The sequence below is a fragment of the Ruditapes philippinarum genome, unplaced genomic scaffold, assembly GCF_026571515.1.
Source record: "Ruditapes philippinarum isolate M1 unplaced genomic scaffold, ASM2657151v2 ctg4948_1_1_1_1, whole genome shotgun sequence".
NCBI classification, from domain to species: Eukaryota; Metazoa; Mollusca; class Bivalvia; order Venerida; family Veneridae; genus Ruditapes; species Ruditapes philippinarum.
Window position 1 is genome coordinate 39,656 of NW_026855544.1, and position 15,798 is coordinate 55,453.

A 15,798-nucleotide genomic window follows, 5' to 3' on the forward strand; every position below is an offset into this window, starting at 1 on the left:
TGAATACACAGAACGGAAGCGGTATTTCGGTGTAGCCTACGCTAAGAAACTAAACATGTAAACAAATATTAATTTAATGCCGGGAGTTGTTGACAAGTTTATTTTCAATACATGTTGTAAAAGTCCAACTATAATAAGTGAATTCATAGGTACAAAAGCAAATATATCTATTATTATGGTTGTAGAAACCGAAAGTACAAAAAACAACCTGTTGACATTTAGTCAAGTTTCAAGATTTTTATTTCAACTAGGCCCATATAGGCATCAGTTTTAAACAGTGAAATTTCACAAACAAATAAGCATTAACAAAAAATAATACAGATGTGTAAATAAAGCTTGAGACAAAATAATTTGCATGATAAATACAAAAATAAGACTAGAGATACTTATGAATGACTTTACAAATGAGTAACTAGAATGAGATATAATGCAACCGCACAATGAAAGTTCCTGACCAAAATGCAAATGAAGTGATGCAGCGACATGGTGTAACCACAACATGTGGCCAATGAAGCCCCACATTGCAACCACACCACGCCGGTACAATTAGTTCCACAAAAATTAAATAGGAAGTGTCACAATGAGATTACAAATGTCATGAGACCTTAAAGATGAAAAAATAATAAAAATTAAATACATAAAAATAGATAAAGTAAATAATGAAAATCAAGACAATACTTGGCAATAGATACTGACTAGAAGGTGGTAAACATTATTTCACAATAGACATTATGCTTTGTGTAAAAACAGATAGTTTGATTAATACAGTTCTATCAGTATTTTGAAATAATTGCTGTAAATTAAACATGTTACCTCTTCGTAAATTAATGGGCAAGTACTTTCTACGATAAATGTTCAAATAAGGACACTGAAAAATGTAATGAAACTCATCACCTAATAAAGAATTATTTGGACAGAGATGGAATATTTAAATCAGACCCCAAATTTTTTAAAGACCCTTTTCAATGGGGGTTTTGGTTACAATTAAACCTCCCTGATAAGGCAGATTCTGGAAAAAGTTCAAATGGGGTTCAAAAAATGGGGTTTTAAAAATTCGTAAGTGATACATTTAAAATTTTAACCCTGTACACATTTGAAATTTGGTTTTTGATTTAGTTTTTGACAATTTTTAAAATAAAAAGGTGTAAACAGATGGTTTCCATGGGGTTTTGTTTATAATACCAGGCGTAAGAAAATGTTATAAATGACGTCTTTAGCGCCTTTTTATGAATAAATTTCAATCGAACTATGGGCCCTTTCTGTAAACTTCGGAAAAGGATCGCTTTCAAAATAAATGGCTTTATCATGTTTAAAACTCGGAAAATCGGAGAAGAAGTTTTACCCCGTGGTTTTCGATGTATAAGAAAAGGATTATGTAAAACGAAGTAAAATTTTTACATTAATTTTTTTCGGTAAAATTTTGCTGAAAAAAGTCTACAAAAATTTGAATTTAAAAAATGCCACTGATTTTAATTTTAAACAAAACCACTAAATGTAAGTTGGGTTTTTTAATTTTGGTCTTACAGTATTAAAATAACTTTAAAATAATATATTGTTTGTTTTTTGTCCCTATGAATTCTTATTTAGGTTGACTTTTACTACATAATTGGAAATAAATTTCCCGAAAAAATTTTTTTACAAATTTTACCGAGGAAAAAAAACCCATGTTTTTGTTTCTACTATTTTGTTCGATTTTCCGGCGGGGGCCGATTTTATTTGGGCCTAACAAAAAAAAAAACATGAATTATTTTTTTGTTTTTTAAATTTTGTTTTTTTTCAAAAAACCCCCATTTTCGGAAAAAACCATCTTTATGCTTTCAAATTGGAGGAAAAAAAATTAAAAACATTAAAGAAATTTAATGGTTAGAAATTGGAAAATAAAATACAAGAAGATATATTTAAAAGAGCTCAAACACGAGGCTTTCGGGTTTTTACAGGGGCGGCCTCTGAATAAAAATCAGATTCCCGTTTGTTATTTTTTTGTTTTTTTGTATCATAGTCAAACATAAAAACACGTTCCCTGTTGTCACAATATGAAACCCAAAAAAGAGTAACCAATGAGCGAGCATCTGAATATGATATTTCTATTACTGTCCCTTTCTCTGCCGTCACAATAAGTAAACCCCAGCAAAAATGAACCGATCAATGGGCATGCTCGGGAGTGCGGGTAACTTATACTAGCATCCCAGTTAACGCACTGTGCATGTGTTGTTGTACGATTTAACTCAGACACATTTTCAACAGATAGGTTCAAAAACTATGATACGACAGAAACAAATAAAATAAAAAGAGGGGGCGGGAGTGCTTCTTCTTCTTCTTCTTCTTATTATTATCATTATTCTTGTTGTTGCTGTTGTTAAAGCGACATTAAGGATATTTTTGAAATCAATGTCAAGTTGAGCTATATCTACTATACTATTCAAGCGATCGGGAATAATGTCACTTCATTCGTTTATCAATATAAAAATAAATAAATAAATAAATAAATAAATAAATAAATAAATAAATAAATAAATAAATAAATAAATAAATAAATAAGTAAGTAAGTAAGTAAGTAATAAATAAATAAATAAATAAATGAATGAATGAATGAATGAATGAATGAATGAATGAACGAACAAACGAACGAATGAATGAATAGAAAAAAATAAATAGTTAAATAGATAAATAAATAAAAAATAAATAACTATATAAATAGATAAATTATTGAATCAATTAATTATAATGATATTTACAATAAGTGTCACTAAATCATATTAAAAGATCTCTACTCAGGCCTTTCATTTTAATTGATATCATTTATTTGAAGAAAAAAAATAGATTTAATCATGCTGTTGTTGTATTTACTTTGACATGTACTCTTTTGTTAAAAAGGTGGTTAAAAAATCATATTGTTGGCACTTACTTGATAATTTGATTTAGACAGGTAAGAGGGCATTCCGAGCTTATGAATAAAGTAAAAGGATTTAACAAATTAAAGTAATTAGATATATCCGGTATGTAATTTCACATGTCCTATTGTTTCAGTAACCCCGTGTTCTATAAAAATTCTAATTTCTAGATATTTGATCAATATGGGCAACTGTAGGCAAGTATAAATAAACTCAAATACAACAATTTTTGATCATTACATTAAAAAAGTTGCATGATACATGATATGACACATGGTAAGAACATCATACCTAAATTGTCTGTAAAAACATCAAGAAGAAAATAAATTCAACTCGAAAATTAACAGAACAAGGGTAAATATATATCATAATTGCTTTATGATTAAGATTAAACGTTAAACTGTATCCGGATTTTATGTCATTAATAATTCTTATATATATATATAAATATATATACATGTATATTTTACTCTTTTTTTTTTTGGAAAAAAATATTCTTAATTAATAATATTTCTTCACTTAACTGTGTATACTCCTGTGTCCTGTTTTGGAATTAAGTATATTTTTAACGGATTTAATAGAACAATTCTCCGAGTATCCTTTAAATGAAGTCAGAACTTCATTAGTATAATAAGCATCATTCGAAATATGGAGCTAGTTTTGACATTTAACTTCAAATAATTGAAAGCTGAGACCATACATAAATAGTGGATAATAAATTATGTGTTTATCTTATAGGATTCAAGAACTGTATTGTCAAACAGAAACATGAGCAGGAGTACAGAACAAAGGCAGTTATTGAAATGTGATATCTGCGAATACAAAACTGTAAACAGAAGCCATTTAATAAGGCATACAAAAATGCATACTGACGGTAAAAAGATTCAATGCGATATTTGTAATAAACTGTTCTTATATAACACTGATCTTAAAACGCATATGGCAATACACACAGGAGAGAAGCATTATCAATGCGGGAAATGTGACAAAACCTTTGCAAATAAAAGTAGTCTTTTGACTCATATGGTTGTGCACACAGGAGAGAAGAATTTTAAATGTAAACTATGTGACAAAGCATTTGGTCGCAAGACCAATCTAAAAACACATATGGTTGTGCACACAGGAGAGAAGAATTTTAAATGTCAAATATGTGACAAGACATTTGCTCGTAAGTGTAATCTAAAAGATCATGTGATATTACATACAGGAGTAAAACATTATAAATGTGAAATATGTGACAAAGCCTTTTATCATATTTACAAACTAAAATCTCATATGAGAGTGCACACAGGAGAGAATAATTATAAATGTGAAATATGTGACAAAGCATTTGGTACAGCATATGGTTGTACACACAGGAGAGAAGAAATTCAAATGTGAAATATGTGACAAAGCATTTGGTCACAAGACCCGTCTTAAAACACATATGGCAGTGTACCCTGTGGAGAAGAATTAAATTTGTAAATTATTTGATAAAGGACATTCTCAAATGGATTTCTTAAAACTGATATGATAGCGTTCACAGACGAGAAGAATTGTTAATACGAAATTACGACAAAACATTGTAACACCGCACTTTGGGACCAAACGCACTTTTGGGGGTCAAAATCGCGAAATCGACACCAAAGTGCGTTAATATGCTACATATCAACGTATTTTGGGTTCCAGAGTTGTGAAGGTATCAATTTAGTTATCCTAATATACCGAGTTCTGGCTCTTGTTCGAGTTCCGACATTGAAATATTTATACATCATTGTGCAATTTTACTAAAAGCAATGTACATTCTGATATGTTTATTTCTTAGCGGTAAATGGTTTTGTTTTCAATTTTACCACTTTAAGTATCTAAATATAAATGACAACATAATAAACTTCTTAAGTACATGTATTATTTTACCATAAAATGTCGCGGGCAACATATAGAAATTGTTGGAAAAAGCCAAGAACATTTTGACTTGAGTGGCCGGTAGCGTCCATGTTTTGATAACACTTTATCCCTCGTTTGCCTATAAAAATCGAAGAACAGAAAGTTAATCGCAACATTTTTTTTGGAAGTGTTGTGAAATTATACAAAAAGCTGTGGAAAAAAATCAAAGGCTTTGACCTTTTGTTCCATAAGGTATCGCGACGAGATAACAAAAAATCAGACAGGACTCTTTAACATAAGGTACCAATCATGTTATTTTATGATAGTAACTTAACATAAGTAAATTTAAAGTTTTCTTTAATATGCTTTAATATGTCCACAACGACTTATTTTTATGTGTTGCCGTTTGGATGCCTTTCTGAGACAGAAAATAAACTGATAAGTACAATTCATTCTTTTTTTCGTGTTTTCCTTAAATTACTATACACGTGTTTGAAAAGTATTCATGCCATAATTGTACGTGCATTTATGTAAGTCTGCACTTATGATGGAAATATGTGTAACATGCAAATTCTACAATTATTGGCACATAAGTTAATGTGTAAGACTTAAATAACATGTTATTTAATGTATTATTACCCAAAATGCGCATCATACTTAATAAGTTACTTATTCATACTGAGAGGCCACCATACTTTGAAAGAAATACTATCACTAAAAAGATCACTATTGCCATAAACTACAAGATATTATTTTAAAATAAGTATAATTTTATGACCCTAAAGTGTGACGTCTTCCTGATGTTTAAGAATGCATATGTACATTTGTAACGCACTTTGGGGTTAAACTATAACACAATAGTGGGTAATGCACCTTGGGGTTGGACCCCAAATTGCGGTGTTACAAAGTTCCTCATATTGGTAATCATAAAACTTATATCGCAGTGCTCCAATAAGAGAAGATAAATAAATACAAAATTTGTGACAAGCATTTTTTAAAAGTAATAAACTAAACTAAAAGTTTTTGTTATTACACACGTATCAAGCACGTGGAAACCATTTCCTAATGGAATTTCTCTTAATTAAACATATACACAAAGAAGAGAAGTAAATTCCATGTCATTTGTTTAAACCATTTTCTTTAAGACGTAATCTTAAAGAACACGAGAGAGAAGAAAAACAGATGCGGAATATTTTCACAAAGTGTCATTGATTTTTGATATCGATCATGCTTATATCATGTACCGTAATTGATGTGTTTTGTAAATAACGATTGTTTTATAACCGTAAACTGTTGTATAAATGAGCCGCGCCACGACAAAACCAACATAGTGCGTTTGCGACCAGCATGGATCCAGAAAAGCCTGCGCATCCACGCAGTCTGATCAGGATCCATGATGTTTGCTTACCAACCCTATCACAAGTAAAGAAACTGATGGCGAACAGCATGGATCCTGATCAGACTGCGCGGATGCGCAGACTGGTCCGGATCCATGCTGGTTGCAAACGCACTATGTTGGTTTTGCCATGACGCGGCTCAGATGCAGTTCAAGATACATTTAAGACAGGCGTGCATTAATTGTTAACACGCTGGCGACATTTACTTTATCATAGAAAAATACATAAGGTATAATTAGCGCATAAGCTGGAAACGTTGTTTTGCTTAATTGTATTGAATGAATTCACCGCATTTGTAAATTGTGTATTTTAAATTGTGTTATTTTAATTTATTTAATCGGAGTATCATTTTTTTGCTTTGGTTGGAGTTTTTGTTTGAACTCTGTGTGTATTGTATTATTCCTTGATATTCCATAATTGTCATGTTTTATAAATTGTAAAAATTGCTAATAAACGAATTAACATTAAAGCAAATTGTTTCTTCATCCTTTTATTTCTGTTGGATTTTATCAACAAGTTTCTATTTACAGAAAATCGGTCATATCTAAAGATAATAGAATAATGCCATTAAGAACGGATACTGAGATAGGAAACCAGAAAATAATTGTTTTCCTACGTGTTTTGATTTATAATAGTGCAGGTAACTTGCTGGTACTGATTCCTGACGTGCTTTAATATAATAGGACAGGGAAGCAAAAGAACCTCCGATGAAGAGCAGGCAAATTTATTACCTTTGTAAGTACTTACATCAAAAGTTTTACAAACCATCACTTTCGTTACCGTAAATATAGCTTTGCGATCATGCCCTTAGGGACTGCTCTTTTGGCTTTCTATTCAGATATTCATGTTAACCTTGATACAGTGGTCATTTGTCTATAGCGGTCATCTAATTCAGTCTACTTGGTGACCATAGGCTTGTTAGAATGTATTGTATTCTTCAATATTTGAATTATTAACATACACCATATTTCAGGTAAATATTTCCAATTCAAATTGTATTTATTTTTCCAAGGTAAGTCTAGTACTTTTCCTCTATGTTTGCAAATATTGTGACATATATTTTGCTCAAAATATGACAGTTTGGTAACATTTTTGCAAGTATAACTAGAATTAATATGATATTAAATCCAACCTATGATGCTGAAAACCCTTTATGATTTATAACAAGCACAAATTTTTCAGTATAAAAACTAGATATTTCTTGAAATTCGTAAATAATAAGTAAATGCGTGAATCAGATACCAATGAATTGGTGGTGTTCAACCTATCATCGAAGTGTTCCGAGTGTTTCCGCCATTTTTGTTTCTCTCTAATCAGAATAATTATTTTTAAGTTATTTAAGCGTGAAAATTTATCAAAATGTATATTAAAAAGTAACTTTGGTTAATCATCGTTACTTCAGTTCTTATAAATAATCATTATATAATTTGTTTACTGATTTTTGCGACGGACGCGCCCTCAGGCGCGTTCAGAGCTAAGTCATCTACACATGGGATTTCGTTGGCTACAATCGCGCAATGTGTCCTAAACCAATTAACAGCCCAAGAAATAGTACATGAATTTGATCCTTCAAAACTCCCATACTTTGACTGGATATCTTAATGTCTTCCATATTTAGCCTTTTCAATTTCAAATTAAGTTATCCAAGTTAAAATATGAACGTATATTATTGATAAAAACGTTGTAGTCCCGTAGTATTATTGCGCAATATGCAAATTACTGCTGAAACGATTTACCGCTGTCGAAAAAGTAGGACAGCAAATTATACTACAATAAAGGTGTAACCTCTGAGTTCCAAGACATTATTAGAAGGAAATAAATTTTTCTACATTATACAAAACATTATTATTAACAAATCAAAAGTTTTTTCGTGACTCTAGGGTAACTCGCGCATTAATAAAAGAAGAACTATTTTCGTGACTCATACCGCGGGTTTAGCTGAATATTCAGCAGTTATTAATATATTAGATACATTACAATGGTTAGTATAAATATCTATTTTTGAAAATGCATGTAAGATTAGAGAGTTTTACAACACTTTACCGCCATGTAGTCTTTCATGGTAAGGAAGTTATAATATCAGTTCTACTTCCGATTCTTGTGGTTTGTTTACATATTTTTCTAGGTCATGATATGAGTTAGCCTTCGCTATTCTAAAAATAGATTCTGCTTCACCTGTTCTGATTTTTGGACATGCGATAAGGAAGTACACATTATACATTGTAATTAATAAACCAGCGGATTACATGCTTTTAGAAATTCTATACAATTGTAAGAAGCAAACAAGTTGAAAATGGAATTTAGTGTGAAATTGAAAAGGACAACTAAACACTGTAGTGCTTAAGTGACATTTAAATTAAAATAAAAACGATGTGCTCTGGTCTACATCTTTACCTTGTAAATAAAAAAAATCTAAGAAATACACTATTAATTGCTGATGATTTTAACCAAATTTTTTTTAATGAGACATATCCAAGAGAAATGAAAATACAAATGACTTATATTTTATTGTCTATATGCCCACTATGATATAACACGAATCAATTCTAAATAGAATTCTCAAATGTATAATGTATTATGTTTGAACTTTATTTGCCTGGATTTATTCTAAAAAATATTTCGTTGACAGTTTTTTTTTCTATTTACATATCATTTCTTAGAATAAATCGATAAGGATACTGATTTACAAGTTTGACCAGAGTTTTTAAGCATAAATTTCATTCTGTATTTAAGTGCTTGAAAGTAGAAAATCTGAATTATATCAGTTTGGGACACAAAATATATTGCTCTACAAATCTCGAACTTGTATGAAACAAATTTTCTCTGTTATATATTTTGTGTTTTGTTTTTGTTTTTGTTTTTTTGTTTTCTAAAAGAACCATTAATGTCTCTCCGGTTGCATGTCCGTCGCATTCAGTGCTGCAGCACTTTGATTCTACATGATACTTCTGCCGGAAGTGTAATATAGTATAGAACATTCGTTTTTTATTTTTCTTTAATGTCGAGCTTGGATGTGAAGATTCAGCTCAGCATTAAGCTTGATATTCGTTTTAATCATCTCTTTTGAATGTCGAGCTCGGATGTGAAGGTGGCTGGACATTCAGCACAACATTCAACTGGACATTCGTTTATGTCTCCTTTTTGAATGTCGAGCTGGGATGAGAATTTGCCACACATTCAGCAAACATTCAGCTCGACATTTCTTTTTTGTCTCTTTCTTTGAATGTGGAGCTGGGATGTGAATCTGGCTAAACATTTAACACAACATTCAGCTCCACATTCGTTGTGTTGCTCTTATACTGACTGAAGAGATAAATGAATCAAGAAATCATATCATGAAACGTATTCTGATCAAGACATACTGACTGAAGAGATAAATGAATCAAGAAATCATATCATGAAACGTATTCAGATCAAGACATACTGACTGAAGAGATAAATGAATCAAGAAATCATATCATGAAACGTATTCAGATCAAGACATACTGACTGAAGAGATAAATGAATCAAGAAATCATATCATGAAACGTATTCAGATCAAGACATACTGACTAAAGAGATAAATGAATCAAGAAATCATATCATGAAACGTATTCAGATCAAGACATACTGACTAAAGAGATAAATGAATCAAGAAATCATATCATGAAACGTATTCAGATCAAGACATACAGTAAAATCAAAGCAAACAACAAGAGCAAAAAGTAATAATAACAAACACATCGTTATTATGTCCATGTTTCTACAACTTATCATGTACATTATTTAAAAATCTTTGTTCAATGTGTTTGTATATCCATATGAGCCGCGCCATGACAAAACCAACGTAATGCGTTTGCGACCAGCATGGATCCAGACCAGCCTGCATCCGCGCAGTCTGATCAAGATCCATGCTGTTCGCTGTCAGTTTCTCCACTTGTAATAGAGATGGTAAGCGAACAGCATGGATCCTGATCAGACTGCGCGGAAGCGCAGGCTGGTCTGGATCCATGCTGGTCGCAAACCCACTATGTTGGTTTTGTCGTGACGCGGCTCATATAAATATGTTTATGTTAGTATCATCTTTAAATAGAGCTGCGTTTCCTGAGAGGCTGTGTATGATAACATTGTCGTCTTAACTATGTAACAGGAAAAAAACGGGGACCTTTAAGAGTGTCAAAAAGGGAAATTGAAATTGTTGCCTATATACTCAGTTTGATTGAGCCAATTCATAAACTCGAGGATATACGCCAACGTTTATGAATTATGTATGTGTGCGTTTATGCGTGTGTATACTGGGAGTGTGTCCGTGTGTGCATATGTATATATGTATTCTGTGTTTAATGATTGTTCATCCGCCCGTTAATTAAGCCACAAAAAGCAGCTTTCGCTGTCGAGTACGGACACCGGATATGTCACCAATCATGCCCTAAACGATTCATTTTGAAACACTAAGTGGTGATAATTTACCTCTATGCAAAGTCAAAGGAATATTCGCCCAAGATATGAATTTTGAGCCAATAGTAGGTCGGTCAATGTGAACATTAATGTACAGTTACCTGACACAATTTGAAAAAGGTAAACCTGAAAAGGAATGTTGGTTACAAGCAAAGACCCATTTTTCATTTTGTTATTCTCTAGTGCTGGTTAATAAATATGAGGTACTAGTATATTTAATGCTAGAAAAGATTGCAATGGACTGCTTTGTGTTTTGATGTTGCCGGTCACTCATGGGCAATAGTTTCGGTAATGCTGGTTCATATTTTCCTTGGAAAGAAAGAGAATAAGTAATAGTCTTAGGTCGTAAATAACCTGTCTATTATAAAGTGACCGTACAATATTAAATAATCTAACACTAATTCCCATTTTAATAAGTTAAACCCAAAGGCCGTTGCTGTATATTGAATCAAAACACTTTTGAAGATCAATAAAACAACAGAAGAGATTATCGCATGAAAAAGAAAAATACAATCAGCAGTAATAATAGTAATAATAATAATAATAATACATTTTGTAATAATAATAATAATTATAACAACAACAACAACAACATTATTATTATTATTATTATTATTATTATTATTATTATTATTATTATTATTATCATTATTATTATTATTATTATTATTATTATTATTATTATTATTATTATTGTTGTTGTTGTTATTAAAGCGACATTATGAATATTTTTGAAATCATTTTCAAGTTGAGCTATATCTACTATACTATTCAAACGATCGAGTATAATGTCACTTCATTCGTTTATAAATAAATAAATAAATAAATAAATAAATAAATAAATAAATAAATAAATAAATAAATAAATAAATAAATAAATAAATAAATAAGTAAGAAATAAATAAATAAATTGTAATGATAAATACAATAAGTGTCACAATATTATAAACTTATTAATAGATCCCTACTCTAGCCTTTCATCTAAATTGATAGCATTAATTTGAAGGAGAAACAATAGATTTAGTCATTAACATTGACATGTATTCTTTTGTAAACAAAAATGTGGTGACGAAATTCTTATTGTTGGCACTTACTTGATAATTTGATTGAGACAGGTAAGAAAGAACATGTCGAACTTTTATGAATAGAATACCTCCAAGTGTCAAGATTTAACAAATTAATGTAATTAGATATATCCGGTAAGCAATTTTACATTTTCCTTTTGCTTCATTAACCCCGTGTTCTATAAAAACGTCAATTTCTAAATATTTGATCATTACTTTAAAAAAGTTGCAAGATACATGATATGATACATGATAAGAGCGTTACACCTAAATTCGGAACTAAACAGAACAAGGGTAAATATATATCATGATTGCTTTATGGTTAAGAATTAACGTTAAATTGACAACTGTATCCGGATTTTTATATCATTGATAATTCTTTTCTATACATTTATATATATATTAGAGAAAAAGATCTTACTTAATAATATATCTTCACTTAACTGTGTATACACCTGTGTACATTTTTGGAATGAAGTATAGTTTTTTACGTAATTTAACGGATTTAATAGTACAATTCTCCGAGTATCCTTTAAATGAAGTTGGAACATTGGAACTTCATTAGTAAAATAAGCATCATTCGAAATATGGAGTTAGTTTTGACATTTAAGTTCCAATAATTGATTGAAAGCTGAGACAATACTTAAAATTAGAGTAACAATGCTAGACATTCAGAGTGGATTAAAATTTATTTGTTTATCTTAAAGGATTCAAGAACAGTCGTGTAACTTCATTAGTAAAATAAGCATCATTCAAAATATGGAGTAGATTTGACATTTAACTCCCAATAATTGAAAGCTTAGACCATATGTAAAGTTACATAAATAGTGGATTGAAATTTATTTGTCTTTCTTACAGGATTCAAGGACTGTACTGTCCAACAGAAACATGAGCAGGAGTACAGAACAAAAGCAGTTATTAAAATGCGATATATGCGAATACAAAACTGTAAACAAAAGCCTTTTAATAAGGCACACAAAAATGCATACTGACGGTAAAAAGATTCAATGCGATATTTGTAATAAACTGTTCTTATATAACAGTGATCTTAAAACGCATATGGCAATACACACAGGAGAGAAGCATTATAAATGTGAAACATGTGACAAAACCTTTGCTAATAAAAGTAACCTTTTGACTCATATGGTTGTGCACACAGGAGAGAAGAATTTTAAATGTGAAATATGTGACAAAGCATTTGGTCGCAATACCAATCTAAAAACACATATGGTTGTGCACACAGGAGAGAAGAATTTTAAATGCAAAATATGTGACAAAGCATTTGGTCACAATACCAATCTGAAAACACATATGGCAGTGCACACAGGAGAAAAGAATTATAAATGTGAAATATGTGACAAAGCATTTAATCAAAATAGCACTCTAAAATCTCATATGAGAGTGCACACAGGAGAGAAGAATTATAAATGCAAAATATGTGACAAAGCATTTGGTCACAATACCAATCTGAAAACACATATGGCAGTGCACACAGGAGAAAAGAATTATAAATGTGAAATATGTGACAAAGCATTTAATCAAAATAGCACTCTAACATCTCATATGAGAGTGCACACAGGAGAGAAGAATTATAAATGTGAAATATGTGACAAAGCATTTGGTCGTAAAGACCATCTGAAAAAACATATTACAGTGCACACTGGAGAGAAAAATTATAATTGTGAAATATGTGACAAAGCATTTGCTCAATTTACCAACTTAAAAATACATATGACAGTGCACACAGGAGAGAACAGTTATAACTGTGAAATATGTGACAAAGCCTTTCCTTATATTAGCACTCTAAAAGATCATATGATAATGCACACAGGAGAGAAGAATTTCAAATGTGAAATATGTGACAAAGCATTTGGTCGTAATTTCCAACTGAAAGCACATATGGTAGTGCACACAGGAGAGAAAAATTATAAATGTGAAATATGTGACAAAGCATTTGGTCGTAATTTCCAACTGAAAGCACATATGGTAGTGCACACAGGAGAGAAGAATTATAAATGTAAAATATGCGACAAAGCCTTTTATCAAAATTATAATCTAAAAACTCATATGATAGTACACACAGGAGAGAAGAACTATAAATGTGAAATATGTGACAAAGAATTTGCTTCAAAATCTTATCTTCAAATTCATTTAGAAGTACATTCAGGAGAGAAGAATTACAAATGCGAAATATGTGACAAAGCATTCGCTCATAGAAAATATCTAAGACTGCATATGGTTGTGCACACAGGAGAGAAAAATTATAAATGTGAAATATGTGACAAGACATTTGCTCATAAGAATAATCTTAAAGATCACGTGAAAGTACATACAGGAGTAAAAAATTATAAATGTGAAATATGTGACAAAGCCTTTAATCAAAATAGCGCTCTTAAATCTCATATGAGAGTGCACACAGGAGAGAAGAATTATAAATGTGAAATATGTGACAAAGCCTTTTCTCAAAATAGCACTCTAAAATGCCATATGAGAGTGCACACAGGAGAGAAGAATTATAAATGTGGAATATGTGACAAAGCCTTTTATCAAAATAGCGCTCTAAAATCTCATATGAGAGTGCACACAGGAGAGAAGAATTATAAGTGTGAAATATGTGACAAAGCATTTGGTCGCAATGACACTCTGAAAATACATATGACAGTGCACACAGGAGTGAAAAATTATAAATGTGACGTATGTGACAAAGCATTTGCTTGTAAAAGTAATCTTGTAGATCATATGGTTGTACACACAGGAGAGAAGAAATTCAAATGTGAAATATGTGACAAAGCATTTCGTCATAAGAACCGTCTAAAAACACATATGACAGTGCACACTGGAGAGAAGAATTTTTAATAAAGGACTTTCTGAAATGGATTTCTTAAAACCGATATGATCGCGCTCACAGACTAGAAGAATTATTTATACATAGTTTGTGACAAAGCATTGTAACACCGCACTTTGGGATAGAGTCAATATCGCGAAATCGTTAAGATGCTACATATCAACGTACTTTGGGTTCCAGAGTTCTGAAGGTGTCAATTTAGTTCTGCTTATATTCCGAGTACTGACTCTTGTTCGAGTTCCAACATTGAAATATTTGAGGTGGAGTTTAAGATGACGGTCGATACTTATATACATCACTGTGCAAACTTACAAAGAGCAATTGACATTCTGATATGTATGATTCTTAGTGGTTATTGTTGTTTGATTTTTCAATTTTACCGCCTGAAGTAAGACCTATACTTTGTCGAAGTGACATAAACCCCAAAAACAAACCACCTGAAGTATCTTAAAAGAAATGACCATATGATAAACTACTTAAGTACATGTGATGCCCGGTTGCGGCCATTTATCGTTTTATCAAAAAATTTCGCGGGCAACTTAAAGTAGTTGTTGGAGGAAACAGCCAAGAACATTTTACTTGAGTGGCCGGTAGCGTCCAACAAAAAGTTGTGGGAAAAATCAAAGGTCGTGACTTTTGTTCCATAAGGTATCGCGACGAGATAACAAAAAAATCAGACAGGACTCTTTAACATAAGGTACCAATCATGTTATTTTATGAAAGTAACTTAACATAAGTAAATTTAAAGTTTTCTTCAATATGCTTTAATATGTCCACAACGACTTATTTTTTATGTGTTGCCGTTTGGATGCCTTTCTGAGACAGAAAATAAACTGATATAAGTACAATTCATTTTTTTTCGTGTTTTCCTTAAATTACAATAAACGTGTTTGAAAAGTATTCATGCCATAATTGTACGTGCATTTATGTAAGTCTGCACTTATGATGGAAATATGTGTAACATGCAAATTCTACAATAATTATTATTGGCACATAAGTTAATGGGTAAGACTTAAATAATATGTTATCTAATGTATTATTACCCAAAATGCGCTTCATACATATTCATACTGTGAGGCCACCATACTTTGAAAGAAATACTTGAATATAAAACATGTAAATTGCAAATTATAACAAATTTAGATAATCTATCGTGTACTAAATACATTTCGCTTACTGTGTTCCTTATTTTAAGATCACTATTGCCATTAACTACAAGATATTATTTGAAGATCATTTAAGTCAAAGGATTTATTGAACTTCAAAATTTTATAGGCTAAATATGTAGTCACTGAAAA

The 15,798-nt window shown here is 30.9% G+C and overlaps 1 protein-coding gene across 1 annotated transcript; it reads left to right on the plus strand.

The window, feature by feature from the left end:
• Window positions 1-3,947: 3,947 nt before the first annotated feature.
• Window positions 3,948-14,377, plus strand: LOC132743669 (zinc finger protein 468-like; the record flags this gene model as incomplete). The annotated part of the gene is made up of 2 exons (XM_060732220.1): window positions 3,948-4,059; window positions 13,730-14,377. Coding segments are annotated over 2 exons (760 nt in total), but the record flags the coding sequence as incomplete, so codon positions are not given.
• Window positions 14,378-15,798: the final 1,421 nt, after the last annotated feature.